At 40.6% G+C, this 19436-nt stretch overlaps 1 protein-coding gene across 2 annotated transcripts; it reads left to right on the top strand.

Moving 5' to 3' along the window:
* The first annotated feature begins 25 nt into the window (after positions 1-25).
* C6H6orf52 (chromosome 6 C6orf52 homolog) lies at positions 26-17295 on the top strand. 2 transcript variants are annotated; one of them, XM_076857897.1, is made up of 5 exons: positions 26-55; positions 6397-6478; positions 6797-6887; positions 10778-10823; positions 16578-17295. In XM_076857897.1, exons 2-5 carry the CDS (start codon positions 6408-6410, stop codon positions 16733-16735), a joined length of 366 nt encoding a protein of 121 aa, XP_076714012.1. In that variant the 5' UTR covers positions 26-55; positions 6397-6407; the 3' UTR covers positions 16736-17295. The 2 variants fall into 2 exon arrangements, with proteins under 2 accessions (XP_076714012.1, XP_076714013.1); XM_076857898.1 differs by lacking the exon at positions 26-55 and adding an exon at positions 3138-3229.
* The last annotated feature ends 2141 nt before the right edge of the window (positions 17296-19436 follow it).

Here is a 19436-nt window from a genome sequence, read left to right as displayed (position 1 = left end):
GGGGTCGGTTCCTGGAGGGCGGGAGGGCGACTGGGATCGCGTGTTAGATGTTGTGGTCAGTATCTCGGTGCTTCCTCACCGGCTGTGTTTAGATGTTAGATTTTGTTTTTGTGCAGGCAGCGGTGGAGGGAGGCTTTTTGGCGTTACAGGACGAGAAAGAGTGGGACTTGAGCTTCATCGGTTCCCGGAGCCGGCGGTGCCAGCGCTGGGGTCGTAGCCACAGGCGTGAGCGCGCAGGACTCAGTTTGGGGCCCTAGAAGTCGGCCTCCGGGGTTCCTGCCGGCCCTGCCGGGTCCTGTCGCGCGTCTTCTCCCCGGGGTCAGATCGGCCAACGTTATGGCGTATCTTGGAGAGGGAGGATGACCCCGCACGTGAAGGGACAAAGAACAGATGACTCGAGAGAGAAGGGCACGGTCATCGTTGGTGAAGAATCTAGAAGGAAATCTGACGTTTTATTTCAGTTACCATCTCCCTCTCCCACCTGTTTCCAGTTTAAGGGCAAACGTTTTACAAAAGCATTTTACATTTAAGGTTTTAAGTCGTAAGGTTTAAGTAGAGATGTAGGGATGTGTTGGGAATTGCAGCTTTCCCACGAGCTCCCATTAGCGTAAATCTTAGATCGTACAGTTCTCCTAACTCCCATATCAGGTTCATTTGACAGGGGTTCTTGCATTAGTCCACTTCTAATCTTCAACCCCACCGGCTTTCAATGGCAATAAATCCTTCAGTGCTTAGAGCCTTTTGTTTCCTAATGTTTTTGTTTTCTCTGGTGTTCTGAATCGCCCATACCTATTTAACTCGGTACATATCTTAAGTGATGCATGTTTGGGTCTTGTGGGAACGATTTCGCTTTGATGCTTTGTCATGGAAGCGCCAGGAAGGGCCTGTATTCTGCCAACTTTGGCTACTCCACTTGTAAGCACTCAAGACACTGAAATGCTATAAACAAACTAATCTATTCACTGTTACAGATCATTTCCTTGAGTTGATACTAATGTTACTGTTACAAAAGGTCAAATTATTTGACTTTAGTTTCTATTACTGTAATGACATCCTCCAGAACACCACTAGAATCCCAGGAATGGGAAAGTGTCTCTTTGACATGGGACAGATAATGAGTAAGGATGTTTCTTTGAAGTCTCATTTTATTTTAAACATGACTTTTGGCATCTTACTCTATGGCAGTTAATGCAATAGTAGTAGTCTCTCATGCAAAAAGGGAAAAGAAACTTTTAGTAAAATTTTCAATATCACATATTTTATAGTGTTGCTTCTAGAATGTCCCTCACCCTGCCTTATTTCCCCCAAAGAAGTCTCAACTGCTTTTTGAGAAGTAATGGTACTCCTTAATATTTATTAAAACTAAGTTTAAGTTAGCACACAGGATAATTACTGTTGTTAAAAGGAAAATTATTGAGACCAATAAGTGTAGTACTTTATGTGATTAGCAGATTGGGCAGGTCCCAAAACTAGAGCAAGTTCTGAGAATTCCAAGCAACCGTGATCAGACAACAACAATAATAGGAAAATGGTTGTGGGACGTGAAAAATAACTTAATTAGTTATAGGTTAGTCCACTGACTGGCCTGTTTATCATAACTTAATCCGTTGGTTGACTGTAAGGCCTCCAATTACCAAAACTTGGTTACTGTGATTAAACTCTATTGGTTTGGTCTGTGGGACGTAGTGCAACTACCCACTTCAAACCCATTGCCTCCCCCAAATTTTAAGTTATAGCACCTTTTACAATCAGATTTTTACCTGTAGAAATATTTATTAAGTTTTAGAGTACGTTACAACTCAAAAAACATCTTTGCTTCAACCAGGAATCTTAGAATATAGTTGGTTCTACAGTGGAAACTGTAGCATAGGCACCATAAACACAACAAAGTAATTTTCCTCTTTAAACTGTTAGAGAATCATGAAAATTATCTGTTCAAAAAACTTAGCATTGGGCTGGGTTTGTGGCTCAGCGGTAGAGTGCTCTCTCACCTAGCATGTGGGAGGCCCTGGGTTGGATCCTTAGCACCACGTAGAAATAAATAAAATAAAGATATGTGTCCAGTTACAACAAAAAATAAATATTAAAAAAAAAACAGTGTTTAACACAGTGCTAAAGATAGCGGGCAGGAAAGGTTGAATCCCTTGAAATTATATGCAAAATGTGCCTATAAATTTGAGTAGAATATTGATAAAATTTCATCACATTTTCAAAGATATGCCTCCTGAAGGGTAAAACACCCTAACTCAGTCTTTGATTATAAATGCTGAAATGTGTCCAGAATCATTTTCAAGGCCACACAGCAAAGTATCAGACACTATTGCTTCTGCTGCTGCTTTTTACATTTCCTTCTCTTGAACATTCTCTTCCACAGAGAACAAAGCAGCAGCATTTCATTTCATCCACAGCCATGGCAGTATGTTCATAACTTGCTCAGGTTAAAAAATTCACTGAAGAAGAACAATGCAAAATTACACATCTGTTCAACTGGATTTGAACTGAGCTTATTTCCTTTAAAACCTGTTTTCTTCCAAAAGGATGTTAATATATATATATATATATATATATATATATATATATATATACACATACATCTCATGAAAGCTTCCAGTTGCCAAAAAATAACAAACTATAGAAAGTTCTGTAATCAACAGTAAAACAACAAAATTTTTTTCCCAAATTTTAAATTACTGTTTGAAAAGGTTTTTTTGCAACTTGAGTCATGTAATGATTTGTTCATTCATTCATTCAACAGGTAGATATTGAGCACCTGGCTTTGATTTGGCAAGGAACCAGCTAGTTTCCTTTCGGGGTGGTGGTGGTGATAAGGTGGATATCTTAGGCTAAAAGGTGGATAGAGTGGAGAAAAATCAGCTCTTTTAGAAGTATCAAAAGTCTAATATTCCTGTCCAAATACCTTCCTTTCTTAATGTGAAAAGTAGTAATTTTAAATTGCAGGACTGTGGGGTTGCCTGTATTTCCGGAGGACTTTGTTCTTTGTGTTTTACAGCTAAAAGAAGCAGAGATAGTGCCTGTCAGCTTCTCATTGCTGTGACAATATACTTGTGGAAAACAGGAAAAAAGATTTTGGGAGGATTCAGAGTTTCGGTCAATAATCAGCAGGCTTTATTGCTGTTAATCCTATAGCAAGGCAGAAACTTGGCAGAAGGGTGTGGTGGAGGAAAGGTGCTGTCCTCCTGACAGCCAGGAAGCAGAGAGAGAAAAAAGGGTGAGGACTCCCCAAGAACCTCCCTTTAACTAGGTCTCACTTCCTATATTTCTGTCACTTCTCAATAGTCCATTCAGCTATGAGCCTATTGATTAATCCATTGATGAGGTCAGAGCCCCATAATCCAATTACTTCCCCAAAGTCCCACTTCTGAAGATTGGGGACCAAATCTTCAACATAGGAGCCTTTAGGAACATTGCAGATCCTAACCATAACAGTAGCCAACTTTCCCTGGACACATCTTAGTGTCTATTGTCCACCCCTATATAACCTTATTTCACCTGCTTTGTGGGAGTACACAGCGTTTGCAGTTGAGGATTTTAAGAGTAAAACATTTGTGAGTACTATAGCACTCACTTCCAGGGCCCCTTAAGTGCCTATTCTCATCATGGCACCTTGCTCACAGTCATCTATTCCCCAGCTCCTGTCATCTTGGGTGGTTTTAACATTGTACGTTGGCTTCTACCTTCCTCAACTTCCTTACACCTTATCAATGTTCAACTTCCACATTCTAGCTGTGGCCTCAACTCTGTCCCATTCATAGCCACATATCTGATTTTCTTTCTATAAAATAAGACCAGTCCTAAAATGATAAGGAAAAAATAAATTTTTTACAGAAAGAACCTTTAATATGTTTTATTAGTTATCTAAGCTGTTGTAGTTAGGAATTTTGTTTATCGTTATGTTATAAAACAATAGTGGAAGAAACCAGTTTCAGTTGTTAGGCAGCCAGACCTGTATGTCTTCCAGATTGTTAAAATCACTGTTCAGGATTATGTGTTTAGTATAGGGTCCCCTATAACCGGGTCTAGCAGTGGAGGAGATTGAACTGAACTCTGAATTCAACATTGGCAAGTAGGAATTTATAGTTAAGAAGCAAAGTGAGGATCAGTGGGTGAAAAATCAACTAAGATGAAGCATTAGGGGTGAGGGGGCTTCTGGCTAAACCCATCTAACAGAATCCTTGCTGAAGATAAGCCAGGGTGATCAGACATCATCTGGGAGATGGAGGAGGGTGAGGAATCTGATCAGATATCCAGGTTGAGGGGTTCTGGCTAAACTGCTTTAGTGGGGTTCTTTTGCTAGCACTGGATTTTATAATTGTGTGTACAAATAGGCCTAAGAGAAGGGCCAGAAGCCTGAGTAAAGTTTGACTAAGCCAAAAATAATAATAATAAACCTTTAGGACCCAGTGTTCTTGTGTATAACTCTTCCTTGTGTCACTTCAAGGCTCCAAGCTTCATATCTGTAATATCTGCATTAAGCCTGGGAATAGGATGGAGGACAAAGAGACTTCCCATGTAAGCAAATGTCCTTTGTCCACATAGCTTTCCTCAGTCCACCTGGCCATATCCAGCTTCAAGGCAGGAGCTAGGAAAGAATATGCATTTCTTGGATCTATTGTGCCCCAAGTAAAACAAGATTTCTTTTATTAAGAAAGAAAACCTCATTGTGTCTAGCAATGTCAGCCACAGGTACTGATCAATAAAATTTACTGAAGACAGAGAGATCAGCTAGAATACAAACTCCAGTTACCACCATTGCCCTTAGTCCTGCCTTGCAGATGGTGGGAGCTAAGGAAACAATTAATGAATAGCTACATAATCTGAATTCATCATGTTTATTGTTTTTCACATAATAGATCAATATAGACTACATTAAGCATTTGAATAGCTGTTGACAAGCTTCAGGGAATGGCCCAACCATAAGTGCCTTATTTATACCCAAAGTTATGTCCAATTTTCACACCTTGCTACTCTAAAGTGTTGGAAGTTGCTAGAATTGTAGATTCTGAGGCTCCACTCCAAATCTGGATGGTTTAGGACCTGTGTTTTAAACAGCATGCACAGGTAATTTGTATGCACATTAAAGTTTGGAAATACCACTTGCTTTATCATGTTTTCACCTTTTAAAAATTGCTCGAGAGCTGGGCGCAGTGGCATACACTTGGAATCCCAGCGGCTTGGGAGGCTGAGACAGGAGGATTTTGAGCCAGCCTCAGAAACGGCGAAGTGCTAAGCAATTCAGTGGGACCCTGTCTCTAAATAAAATACAAAATAAGGCTGGAGATGTGGCTCAGAGATTGAGTGACCCTGAGTTCAATCCCCGGAACCAAAAAATAAATAAAAAATTGCTGGAGTTTGGGGATTTAGTTCAGTGGCAAACACTTGCCTCATATGTACAAGACCTGGACTTCAGTCCTCAGCCCTAAAAAAACAAAAACTGAACAACAGAAATATTGCTCTAATTTTTTAAAACAACATTATTATTGTTGTTGTTGTTATTATTATTATTTGCAGTACTGTGGACTGAACTCAGAGGCTATCACCAAGCTACATCCCCAGACCCTTTTATTTTAATAGTTCTGGGATTGAACCCAGTGGTGTTCTACCACTGAACTATACCCTCTGCCCTTTTTATTTTTTATTTTTTGAGACAGGGTCTCACTAAATTCCCTGGGCTGACCTCAAACTTTTGATCTTCCTGCCTCAGCCTCAGGGTTGCTGCTGGGATTATAGGTGTGTGTCACCATGACTGGCCTCTTTAAAATTTTATCTGTCCCTGCATTAATGTAGGGTGTATGTGTGTGTGTGATATACACTTCTCTGCCTCTTGATTTTGCAGCTGGTTAGGATAATGATTTCAACCTGCAGGGGATTAAAAAGATCATTCAGTGCCAGTTCTAATCGAAGATAACTTGGGGAAAGAATATCAGATTCTGGTAGTTGTCTTAAGGTTTTAGTCATTAAAAGTGATTCTTACCTATGGCAAGGGTGCTGTGGAGACGTCTAGGTTCTCTATAGCTCTCTCTCTCTCTCTCTCTCTCTCTCTCTCTCTCTCTCTCTCTCTCTCTCACACACACACACACACACACACACACACACACACACACACTTTTTGCTTGCTTCCCAGGCCTGCCACTCGGGAAGGGTGCTGATTGCTGGAATTGAGGAAGTTTGCAGAAGTTTCCCCAGCTGACACCAGTGCACCCTGCCTCTACCCCACCCTTGCCCCTCGTCAGGAAAATCAAGCAATTAATTGCCTAGCAGGAATCGCCACTCAATGCAATGACTCATAGGTTGTAAAAAACTGTTTGTAAGGATTAGCACATGCTGACATTTTTGACACTGGAATCAAACTGTGGATTTCCGTCTTCCTTTGTCAAGTTTCTAGATAAATGGCCAGATGGGAGAATTTTGCAAGTTTTGCCATATCTCAACAAAATAACTATTACTGCTGCTGGAAAAGGTGAGTGAGTTTCTCCCCTCTCCTACTTTAAATGGAAATGAAAGCCATTACGTTCTAACTAATATAATACTTTTGGCAATTGATAGACTAATTGCTTTGAACATTACGTGTTTTTGAACAATTTGAAACATTACGTGTTTTTGAACAATTGAAACTTCCTTGAAAGAAAAAGGCATTGTGCGTGATTCTGCCTAGGTTGGCATGGTTGTCATTCCTCTGCTATTAGAGTGGGCAGCCAGAATCCCACACTGGCCAGGGTTACCGTAGTGGTGACCGATATGAGCAGCCATAGCTCTCTTATCCTCTTTCCTGCTACAGCTACAGCTGCGCAGTGAGGGGGAATGGACCCAGCCTTTTTCCTGCACCCAAGATTCCTGAACACCCAGCTGGAAATTCACTTATGCCTCAGGTAACCCTCCCTGAAATGGATCTTGTCATTTGTGTGCGCAATGGTGTAAACATCATTTTTCCTTCTTGACACATTCATGTCCTCTCAAAGTCTCTCACCCATGACTTTGGCTCTCTGTTTTTGTTTTGTTCTGTTTTGTTTTGGTTTTGTTGCTAGGCCTTGAACTTGAACCCAGGGACACTTTACCACTGAGCTACATCTCCAGTTCTTTTATTTTTTTTACTTTGGGATGGGGTCTCGCTAAGTTGCTGAGGCTGGCCTCAGATTTGCAATCCTCTTGCCTCAGCCTCCCCAATTTGCTGGGATTATAGATGTGTTATGGTGCCTGCCTGGCTCTCTGTTTTAATACCAGACAGTAAAGCTGATAACCTAAGGGGAAAGAAATTAACAGGCTTATTGAGGTATAATTGATATAAAAGGCCCCTGAAAACTTCTGCACATGTTGATTTGTATGTGTTCCTCAAATTGTATATATTTGATATATTTGGCCATATGCATAACCTAAGAAATTTTGACTTACAAGTGATTTAAGAGAAAAGAAAGCTCTTTTCTGGAAACAAAATAATGAGCTGATGAACTCTTGACCTAAATTCTTGGTACTAAAGTGTGTGTGTGGCTGGAACCCAGGGCCTTGCACATGCCAGACAAGTACTCCACCGTTGAACTACACCCCAAGCCCTCTAAATTGTATATTATCATCCCAAAATAGATTTTTACTCTTTTCACATTTAAACAAGGATAAGAAGTAGCTTTGGGATTTGTTTGACTATAACAGAAAACATGAGCACCCTTTAGAAACATTTTAATATTGCCATTACTAGAGTAATTTTTTTTTTTTTTTTGGTACCAGGGATTGAACTCAGGGGCACTTCACCACTTACCACATCCCCAGCCCTTTCTATTTTAAAGTTTGAGACAGGATCTTGCTAAGTTTCTTAGGGCCTCACTAAATTGCTGAGGCTGGTCTTGAACTCACAATCCTCTTGCCTCAGCCTCTTGAGCTGTTGGAATTACAAGCATACTCCACTCTACCCAGCTAGAGTAGCATATTTCTAGTAAGGAAAATCTTCTCCATACCCTCCATACCCTTCCTCTTCTTCATTCCCTCCACTTCGGAAAGAAAAAAAAAAAAAAAAAAAAGCCCTCTTGGAGTAGATCTAAGTCTTTTAGATCTTTCCCCTTTACTCTTGCTGAATCAGTGAGGTTAGGCCCTGTTTCTGTTTGGGGGTCAGGTGGGGTGTTTTGGTTAAGAATACAGTATACATATGGCTTGTTTCTTGCTTCTGTTTATACATCGTTTGCAGAGAGCTTTCTTTAAAATTTTCTAAAAATCCCCAGTCAAGGGGCTGGGGTACAGCTCAGAGGTAGAGCTTGTGCTTCGCATGCAGTTCAATCTACAGCACCAAGAAAAAACCCTAAAATCTCCCATTTAGATGTTCTGTGTTTTTATCTCATCCTTTATCTGACTTTTGAAATGTTTTCAGTGCTTCAAAAAATTTCCTTCAACCTATCTTCAAACATGTGCCTGAATGTTTTGTTTCGCTAAGAATAACTTCTCTGGAAGAGGAAGGGCTGGACTAAAGGATATAACATTTAAAATGTTAAACAGGAGATTAGCCATGAAAAAACCTTCCCTTTCCCTTACAGTGGTGGGCTGTGCTTATTTCTCCTGGATCTGTGTATGATTAGCCAGTCTCACAGGCAAGGGAGGCAGGGCCTACTGTTCAGGGCAAACATCTTTTATAATGTTCACTGGTATCTGTGTCCCATGACCTTGTTACTGTCCTTTCTCTACTTTTTCTGGTTGAGGGGTGTCCCCTTTGCTTGATTGCATAAGTTACTTAGGGAAATTCACACTTTGCACTCAAAAGGTTATGGACTTTCCTTCTGGGTTTGTGGTGATTGTGTGATGGCCTTGGCCTTAACATCAAAATTGAATTTAAATCTATCTAGACCCTTGGTTTCTAAAATTTACATTTGCTTTGCATCTTTTTTGCCCAAACTCTCATTTTCAATTTTGTTTTTAGTCTGTTTTAGGCGCCTCTTATGTAAAAATTTCTCTTTAGATTTCTCATCTCTTTTTTTAAACTCAGTTTGGGTTTCTCCTTTTTAGCAGATGTTCAGTATTGCATCACTTTTTACAAAAAACCAAAAATCATCACTTTAAGTGTAGTGCACTTTCTTTCACATCTTCCTTTCTTTTCCTCTTAGTGGTTTCCCTTTGTATCTTTAAATAGGGAGATCTGGGTATGAGTATATCATCAGCTTCAGAAATTGTTTTAAAAAATTTCTCTTCCAATCATGAGAACTTTAAAAAAAAATTAACATCCTTTTTTTTCCTCACCCGATTAACCCTTCCCTCCATTTTTCTAACCATTTTAGAGTTTTTTGATCCCCTTCTGGATTTTTTTGATCCCTTTGTCTAGTTGAATTATTACTTATAGAATGCACTTGTTCCTTTAATTATTATAAATATACTGTTAGTGACTAGTTACCACACTGCCATCTGCCAATCATCCTCGTGGGTATTCCTGAAGGGGAAGCTGGAAGGCTCTGTGGTGGGTTTCTCACTCCCAAGACCTTATTTTGGTCTTGTCTGATGACATGTATTCTCCACGAGATGCTATAATTTTATTCCCCACCATGTTCTGCCTGGTCCTTAGCCCCCCCAAATTCATGGGTTAGTCCAACACCCCAAAGAGGCCCCTCCTTTACATTTTGATATGGTGACTTGCCCAAGATCAGAGGAAGTAATGTGTTCAAAATGATTCTCAGGTCTTTGGGGTCCATCAGCACAACTTCTCTAGGCTACCTCCAACCATTTATATAGGCACTTTTTTTAAGGACGACCTGGGTGGGCAAAATGCTCTGTCTCCAGGTAGTTTCTGCTTATCCCTGGCCATTTAGGATTCATGTTTATCAGAGCACACATTGAAAAGGAGGACATGTGAGACCTGGACCTTATATTTTAGGAAAGACCTCCTTTAAGCAGATTTTGGTGATATTGGCCATTTCCAAATAGAAAAAAGACACAGATCATGTGATTAGATTTATGATAACTATATCTTTTATTTTCCAAACCAAGACATATTTCAGAGTGAAGAGGTGACATACTTTCAGGTGTACTGGAGAGAGAGATCTTTGGCTCTCAATATCATCTTTTTCTTATTAGCAAGGGAGGTTTCATTAAGCATTGTTACAGGAGTTAATTTCTGGGTTAGGACAGTTCCTTGGAATAGCTGCACATGCCTGAAAATGAAAGTTCCCAGCAGGTGTGTAGAAGGGGTCATTAACATGTGAGCTGCTCCAGAAGCGCCAATACAGTCTGAGTTAACCAACAGAGATTGACTTCAGGACTGCTTCTGGAATTTACTTCTCTCAGGTAAAAACCATGATTGATTGGTCTGCTCTTCTGCAGCCTCTGCATTTCCTTGAAAACTTTAATGTCCCCAAACTTAGCTGAACCGTGGGTCTGGGTCATGAGGAAAATGTGTTTGTGGAGACTGCAGGTTGTGTTTTGGAACAAAAGTCGGGGTACAGGTGGAGAGAGTGCCATCTAGTTTAGGAATAAGAAGTCAGGATGCCCAGGGATCCAGCCAAAGACCTAAAAGGTCACTTTTCAGAAGCTACAGACAGGCCAGAAGCCTCTGCCAGGCATGTCCCTCCTTAGTGACTTTTCTTCTGTTGGCTCAGTTCACTCATTTCATAATTGTAGTGTTATAATATTTAAAGATTCTTCTGATCAAAATTCAACCTAAATGTGCTTAGTGGAGCTTAGACTTTTATATCTTATTTTTGAGAGCTAAATATTTTTTCCCAAGAAAGCATGTATTGATGTTCAATCTTTATAATTTTCTTTTTTTTCTTAAGATACCCATTTTTCTTTGTAGGAAACCACAGCTGCATCTGAACACCAAGATGAGGACCCACTAGAAGGTAAAGTGAACCTTGTGTCACCATGATTGAAAACAAAACTTAACCATGTTTCTTGCTTCTTCACCCACTCAGCTTGCTGGAAACTGTGAGATCTTCCTGGAACATTCCAGCACAAGTTGCTGATGCCTTTCTCTTCAGTAATTTGTCCTGTTTGGGGAATCTGTTTCTATAGGATCAATGTCAGCTGATCCACCCCTGAGGGGGTTTCTGAAGGATGGGGGGAATGGAGACATTTCCAAAAACTAAGACAACAGTGTGTAGTTTAAGATCCGTTCCCTCCATACGTTTAGACTTTGCGTTCTGCTGAGTTCAAATGGTGTCTGCCAAAGTTTAGGCATTGGCAAACCAAACTCCAAAGCAACAGTGTTGGGAGGTGGGCCCTTTAAGAGGTGACCGGATCTTGAGAGTTCTGTCTTCTTGCAAGGGTTGTTGCAGTTACTGTGGGAGTGGATTCATGACAAAAGGATGAGCCAATCCTTGTCACCTGTTGCCCTTCTGCCATGGGATGATGCTGCAAGCAGAGCCTGGCCAGGCGCTGCCCCTCAATCCTGCACTTTTCAGTCACCAGAAAATGAGCTAAATACATTTCTGTTTATTATAAATCACCCAGTCTCAGCATAAAATGGACCATGACAGGTGGTTCTAAAATGACAGGCAGGTGGTGGTTTCTATTGTTCTACTTTGAAAAGAACAAAGTTTTTCTACTCAGGGAAGGACCCAGTTTTCTGAATGTGTCCCTTTTGAGGAAGGAAAGAAAATATTTTGCTTGTATTTTAAGTAATGGGAAAGAGACATAGAGGAGAAATACAGAGAACACTGTTGCCCGATTCTTGTCACATGTCTGTCTGGTCCCTTTCTCCTACGTGAGCTGCTGCCTGACAAACCCATACACTGCCTTTGTGATCCCCATCAAAGATGGGAGCAAACAGAATTTTCAGATGAGTGGGTACTCATTTTAAGTGAAGTACTTATTTCAAGGACAGGAAATAGTTGTTTAAAATAAATCTTTACATGCTATTGGGCAGTTCTAGTTTTTAGTACTTTAATTTACATATTTACTTATTTAGCTTGCTGGGGGTTTCTTTGGGGTTAAAGTATGAGCTGTTCTCCATGCCTTCGTTAGCTATGCAGAAATTAAAAATAATAGCAGAAGAGCTTATAGGAAGAGTGATCTTTCTGAATCCACAATGCCAGGACTCAGATCCCACTGATTAGCTCTGTAATCCCCCCAAATCTCCAGTGTATGGGTTTCCCCTACTTTAAAGTAGGGACATTCATACTCCTCTCATAGGGTAGCTAAGTGTGGTTTCTTTCTTTCTTTTTTTTTTTTGTACCAGAGGTTGAACCCAGGGGCACTTAACCACTGAGCCACATCCCTAGTCCTTTTTATTCTTTATTTTGAGACAGAGTCTCATTAAGCTATCTAGGGCCTCACTAAATTTCTGAGGCTGGCTTTAACCTCTCCATCCTCCTGCCTCAGCATCCTGAGCAGCTGAGATTATAGGCGTGCACTATGTGTGATATCTAAATCGCTCTTAAGGGTCTTAGCAGAAGTGGCACCTAATGACCAACTGTTAGCTAGTCATAGATCTGAAGTAGCATGGCTCAGTGATGTCATTCAAAAAAAAAAAAAAAAGAAATGTCTCTAAAGAAAGGTCCAAAGAGTTCTCAGAAACAAGGTGGAGCTCAACTCAGAAATAGCAGTGTTCTTGTCATAGTTGATGGAAAAACATTTCAGCAAGTGCCAGTCAAAGGCATAGACAGAGGTTTTTTAGGAAAGCAGATACATATAATTAAGAAAGAATAAGGGCAATATCAAGAGAGAGAAAGACCTTTGGGTTAAAGCAAGGAATATATGTTCAAGTGAGATTGTGGGCTATTTCAAGAGAGAGGTGAGGTTTTGGGGGTTCCCAGCTGTTCTTTAAAGGAAACTTGATGAGGAGTAGGCATGGAAAGGTATGTGGGAGTGATATTAGTCCAGTGGTCTCAAGATAGGTTCTCAGGGTCCCCAGGCTGAAGTGGTCTTTGTTATATGAACAAAAGATATTACTGAAAAGTTCCCTGAGTCATAGGTTCCTCAAGATATCATATCTATCTATTGGAGGGTTAATTAACAATGCTCAGATAGATTTACAGATTTCACAGAAATTTGGGAAGAACAGAACTATAAGAGAAACTGGCTTAGGAAGTGAGCCTAGGAAACCATGTGGAACTTCTGAATTAAAATCCTATTTTGGGCTGGGGTTGGCACTTGCCTAGCACATGTGAGGCACTGGGTTAACTACTCAGCACTACATAAAGGTTAATAAACAAAATAAAGGTGTTGTGTCCGTGTACAACTAAAAAAATATTTTAAAACATCCTATTTTCTTGTCCTTCCTTTATGTCTCCTTTATACCTGTTTCTTATTCTACCTCAGTAGAAATGTAACACAAAACATCAAGCCATCCAGATAGATAATTTAAAATTTCCTAGAACTTTTAAGAAAACTAAAGAGACAGGTAGAATTAATAATATTTCTTTTTTATTCTTTCCTTTTGTTATTTGGGATTGAATTCAGGGGCACTCTATCACCCAGCTGTGTCCCCAGTCTTTTTAAAAAAAAAATTTTTTTTACTTGAGACAGGGTCTTGTGAAGTTGCAGAGGCTGTCCTCGAACTTGCCATCTTCCTGCATCACCCTCCTGAATTGCTGGAATTCTAAATGTGTGCCACCACACCCAGTTTAATAATATTTCTTTTACTTAACATATGTCATGGAATGAATGTTTGTGTCTCTCCTCCCAATTCTTATAGGGACCCCTAACCCTCCATGTGATGGTGCCTTTAGGGGTGGTTAGGTTTGAATGGGGTCATGAGGCTAGTGCCCCTATAAGAGCCACTAGTGAGCGTGGGTCCTTGCTCTTTGCTTTCCACCATGGGAGGAAATGACATCTTTGCAGTCTGCCACTGAGAATAGGACCCTCTCCATAACTTGACCATTCTGGCACCCTGATCTCGGCTTCCAGTCTCCAGAACTGCGAGCAATCAGTCTCTGTTGTTTATAAGTCATCCATATTTATATTGTTATTTTATAGCAGCTCAAACGGAGTAGGATAATATCCTACTCATATTGTTCTTTTATAGCAGCTCAAACTGAGTAGGATAATATCCCAAATATTATTTCAATGTGTAGTCAAAATACAAAGAATTAAGGAGACTTTTACATTTTTCTGCCAAGTCTTTGAAATGTAATATATTTTTTTCCAATTTTTTGTAGTGGTAAAACACACATTTTTCACCTTAAACATTCTTAAGCATTAAGTGGATTCATTATCTTGTGCAATCATTACTACTTTCCATCTTTAGAACTCTCTTCATCTTGTAAAACTGAAAGCAAATCCAGTGATAATCTCTCCTTCCTCCTTCCCCTAACCCCTGGAAACTATCATCTTTCAATGAGGTGTATATTTTATCCTCATATCCCATGCATGGATAGCTGTGTCCCTTATTCCGTAGCCACCTGTTGTTAGTGGCTATTGTGTTGAACAGTGAAGGAGTTTGGCAAATATGCTGCTTTGTTGAGCTGGTTACTTCAAGCCAAGGGCACCTGGGGAGCAGCAGGTGCAGGGAAAGGCTTTCTTTGAACTTCCTTTATCTGCTTGGGGACAGATCCTCCAAAGGAAATGGTTTTCCTGAAACCCCCCTCCCCAGGAATTTGATCAACTAAAGAAGCTTACCTACATCACAGGAAGGGAGGCTGAAGACAGACACCATACCCAGACATTCTTCTAAGAGCCCATTTATCTTTCCCAGTAATTATTTACTTTCCTCTAAGTTGTCTACTTCCTTTTTTCTCCCCCATAAAGAAGGTATATAGATGGGTGAGATGGTGCACGCCTGTAATCCCAGCAGCTTGGGAGGCTGAGGCAGGAAGATCACAAGTTCAAAGCCAGCCTCAGTAATTTAGTGAGGTCCTAAGCAACTCAGCAAGACCCTGTCTTAAAATAAAATATAAAAAAGGGCTGGTGATATGGCTCAGTGGTTAAGTGCCCCTGGGTTAAATCTCCAGTACCAAAAAAAAAAAAAAAAAAAAAAAAGTGTATAAAAAAGCTTCTAGATCTCACTGTGTTTTCAGGTATTCACTTTTCTTTGATATGATGCCCCACACATGCATGTGATCAGTTTGTATGCTTTTTCTCCTGTTAATCTGCCTACTGTTGTTTTCCTTCATAGATTCAATTATGAAATTCTCAGAAGTAGAGGGAAATTTTTTTTACTTCCCACCCCCCTCACAGCAGCATAGGTCTAGAAGGCCCACGGGTTTAGGGAAGAAGTAAGCATTTTGCTTTCATAGACTTCTGTTAGAGCTGTGGCCAACACCTAAACCACAGAATATGGGGTTTGTAGCTGACCACACTGTGTCTGTTTTCTTGTCCACAGGTTATAGGAGCAAGGGAAGGAGAGAGGGAGAGAGAGAGAGAGGAAGAGGGTGGGGACAGGGAGGGAGTGAGGGAGAGAGAAGTGCCTTTAACTTGAAGGATGGAACCTAAGGCATGACTTTTAGAAAGAAAATTTCAGAAAGTTCAGGGGTTAAAAATAGAAACATAATTTCACAACTAGAAACTCTCAAAGGTTATATGACTCAAAAATGTTAGGAAGCTCCTCAAATCAAGAATCAGACAACACAGCCACCAATGCCTATTTGATGATCTCTGTCATAAAATGATTAATAACTCAGGGTGCTGCATTACAGTTAAGGACAGCTCTAGGCTGGGTGGCTTAACCAACAGAAGTTTACTTTCTCACGCCTCTCCAAACTGGAAGTCCAGGTTCTGGCCAGTTTGGTTTCTGGTGAGGACTCTCTTCTGGCTTTCAGGTGACCCTCCTCTCACTGTCCTCACATGATCTCTGCTTTGTGCAGACTCTCTGGTGCCTTTTCATATAAAGGCACTAATGGCCCTAGACCAGGATTCTATTCTTATGACCTCACCAAATGCTAATTATCTCTCCAAGGCCCCATCTCCAAATTCTACCATATCAAGGATTAAGTCTTCAATATATGAATTTGGGAGGAAGTTGGGACACAGGCATTCAGTCCCTATCAGGCATACAAAGGATAGTCCTGGAATGCATTTAGACTTCCAAAATGCACAAAGGGAAACAGAAAGGGCTTCTTTAGTTACATTTAGTACAAGGACAAAAAAATAAAACAAGGATAATATTTAAAAAAATCTGTAACATTGAAAGTCTTAGATACCTTTGGAAATCTGACAACCTGGACTGCAAACCCAGATCTAATGCCTTCATGATAACACCATGCCATCCCAGGTCTTCGTGTGCTTTTGAATTAGTTACTATATAAAATTTATTCACTTCATCTGTGAAATAAGCAGATAAAGTAGCATCTCAAAGCAGGATCCTAGGAACCCTGGGTTTGGCTCACTGTCCACCCAGGTGCTTAGGCCAGGAACTCGGGGCTTACCCGTGACCTTCTCTTTCCCTGTTTCCCCGAATGGAATTCATCTCTAGAATATCACTTGAATCTCCCTTTTTCTCCTCCACCACTTATGTTGAGTTTGATGATATTGCTGCTTCTATAACTTAAATTTCTATCTTCACGTCTTACTGAAAGATCACACAGAATTTTAAAAAGTCAACCTTTAGTGTAATTCTTCCTGCTTGTGCTTTTTACAAACTCTCTAGTTTCCAGCCATTTACAATACGTGTTCTGTAAAACTCTATTTTCTTCGTTTCTATTATTGTCTTCTTGCAGATTCACATCTTCATTTGAATATTGAAGAATTAAACAAGGAGTTTATGTTGAGAAGTGAAGAACTCTATGATTCCCTCATGAATTGTCACTGGCAGCCTCTGGATACAGTCTACTCGGACATCCCAGATGAGCCCCCCAGAGTGAAGCAAGGTGTTTAGTATCTATCCAGATTAACTGCATTTGTTTTTGTTTTTATAGGAAAAAAAAAAAAAAAACATCTTCCATGAATGTTCTGGATTCTGGATGTAAATAAAAACTTACAGTACCTAAATGTTATTGATATGATGGATTATGAGGTACACTAACTCATCAGCACCTGCATTCCTGGAAGTGTGTTACTTTAAATAAATGCCAGAAGAGATGCTATGACTATCTTGGTAGAACAAGTTGTTCTAGAAGATGGAGGAAAACAGGTTTAATATAAGTTGGATTTGAATTTAACTGATGGTGACATTAGCTACTCTGTTTTGTGGACTTCCTGTAACATTAAATTTTCATGCAAGGTTTCTCATTTGTATCTTGTCTAGAAATTGTCAATTAGAACTAGATGTTTGTTCTCCACTGACCCTTGGGTGCTCTGTAAGAAAGCTGGTGTGACGGTGGAAGACAGTGGACATGAACTTGTCTCAACTGAACAGAAAGATTCCTAAGCATGGAAAAAATTTTGCCTTTTTCAGACTGTTGATTTTCTAAGAGGAAAGAATTGGGCCTTTGTAAAAGCCAGTTCTGAAAAATAAATAAATAAAAGTCAGTGCAGAAACTTCAGTGAGTCTTGACTGTGCTCCTTATTTAAAACAATGTTTGGTTTTTTTTTTTGGGTCCTGAAGTTGAGCATTGTGTCCTATTTTATTGCTTTACCTTGCATGGAGATCCCTTGGACTGAGGTGGCTGACCTGAAGGCCAGAAGGTGTATGTTGTAGAAGGAGAGTAGATCAGATTATGGGCAAAGGGAATTTGAGATCCCTTCTACTCTGGAGGTGTTTAACAGATGCTAAGTCTTGTACCAACTAGGCTCAAAGACCTGAATCCCCAGTGGAAGGCCTGGTGATCTGCGCCTGGAATGAAGGAACTAGCTCTCCCTGGGGCAGGGCTTCTCAACCTCAGTCCTGTTGCCACTTTGTCCTGGACACTTCTTTGCTAGGGAGACTGCCTTGTGCCTTGCCCTGCCCTCTACCACTAGATGCCTGCAGCTCCCTTGCACCCCACTTGGGACAACACAGATGTCTCAGGATATTGTCAAATGTCTCCAGAAACAAAATTGCCCTGATTTAGAACCACTAGGAAAGGTGGGGTCTGTCAGAGTTGCCTGTAGGCTTTTTTAGATTCAAATTCTTGTATACCATCCTCAGTCCACTTCAGTAGATCCAGGGTGGAACTCTGTGTTAGTCAGCATCTCATTGCTGTGACAAACACCTGAACAAAATGGAGGAGGAAAGGTGTTCTTGGCTCATGGTTTCAGTCCATTGTTGGCTGGCTCCATTTTTCTGGGCTAGAGGTGGGGCAGGACATCAAAGCAGAGGAAAGCAGCTCAGCTTAGAGAGGTAGGAAAGGGAGGGGCTGGGGACAAAGTATACCCTTCCAGGGTACAGCCCCAGGGACCTACTTCCTCCAACTAGGTCCTACCTCCAACATCTACCACTTCAAAATAATTCATTCAAATTATTGATCTACCAAATGGATTAATCCACTGATGAGGTTAGAGTCTCATGAGCCAATCAATCATTTCCTAAAAGCCCTGGCTCTGAACATTGCTATACTGGGGACCAAGTCTTCAACACGAGTCTTTGGGGATACTTCAAACCATATCAGGCCTGAACATTTTGAATTCTCTAAGAAGTTGCTAGGTAAAACTTCTGGTGGTGGTACAGATACCACCTCTAAAAGCTACCAGCTCAGAAACTTTCCTAACCACTTCAGTTTAGTTCTGCCTGGAACCAAGGGTGAAGAATTCCTCTCACTCTCCTCCCAGCACAAGGCCCTTGCTTTCCCACAGGACCCTGAGTTGTTCAGGCACCCACTCCCCCTCTCCAGCTGTGTGTTTTAGGAACCAGCACCAGGTCCATCTCCAGGGAGTGGCTCTTGCAAAGTCTGAGCCATGGGTAGTGATCCTATTCCTCTTGTATGACCTTTGTTTAGGTGGAAACAGGATAAAATCTGCCATGAGCTCTGAGGACAAATTTTCCTCATTTTTAAAAAGAAAAAAACAAGAGGCATCATCTATCTTTCTGAGCATCAGGTTTAGATGTGATACCTGGCCCAGCTGAAGCCATCTTGTAACCATTAGGGTACAACCTGAAGGTAGTACTGGTACACTTAGGATGGTGATGACATCTATGTTCATAATAATAGCCTTGTGCTGTTGATTAGCCAACCCTAGTGTCTCTCTGCTTGGAACTTGTTGTGTATAATTTACAGATATTCCTTGACTTCCAGTGGAGATTATGCCACCACAAATCCTGTACATTAAAAAATACATTTCTGACTTAGCTTTTTTTTTTTTTTAACACAATGACCCTATTGAACATCATAGCTTAGCCTATCCTACCTCAGACATTCTCAGAACACTTGGTTTATAGCTGGTTAAATTGTCTATCACAAAGCCCATTTTATAATAGTCCAATAGTTGTGTATACACACAGATGGGCATTTTGAAGATATGATGGGAAGCTGTGTTAGCTTTTCATTGCTCTGACTGATTTCATCTGACCAGAGCAACTTAAAAGAGGAAATGTTTATTTTGGGCTCATGGTTTCAGAGGTTCAGTGCATGGTTGGCCAGCTCCATTGCTTTGGGCCTGAGTGAGGCAGAACATCATGGCAGAAGGGCATGGAGGAGGAAAGTTGCTCAGCCCATGGCAGC

Source organism: Callospermophilus lateralis, chromosome 6 (genome assembly GCF_048772815.1).
Source record: "Callospermophilus lateralis isolate mCalLat2 chromosome 6, mCalLat2.hap1, whole genome shotgun sequence".
NCBI lineage: Eukaryota > Metazoa > Chordata > Mammalia > Rodentia > Sciuridae > Callospermophilus > Callospermophilus lateralis.
Note: the sequence above shows the minus strand (reverse complement) of the source record. Positions and strands in the feature narration are given on the sequence as shown.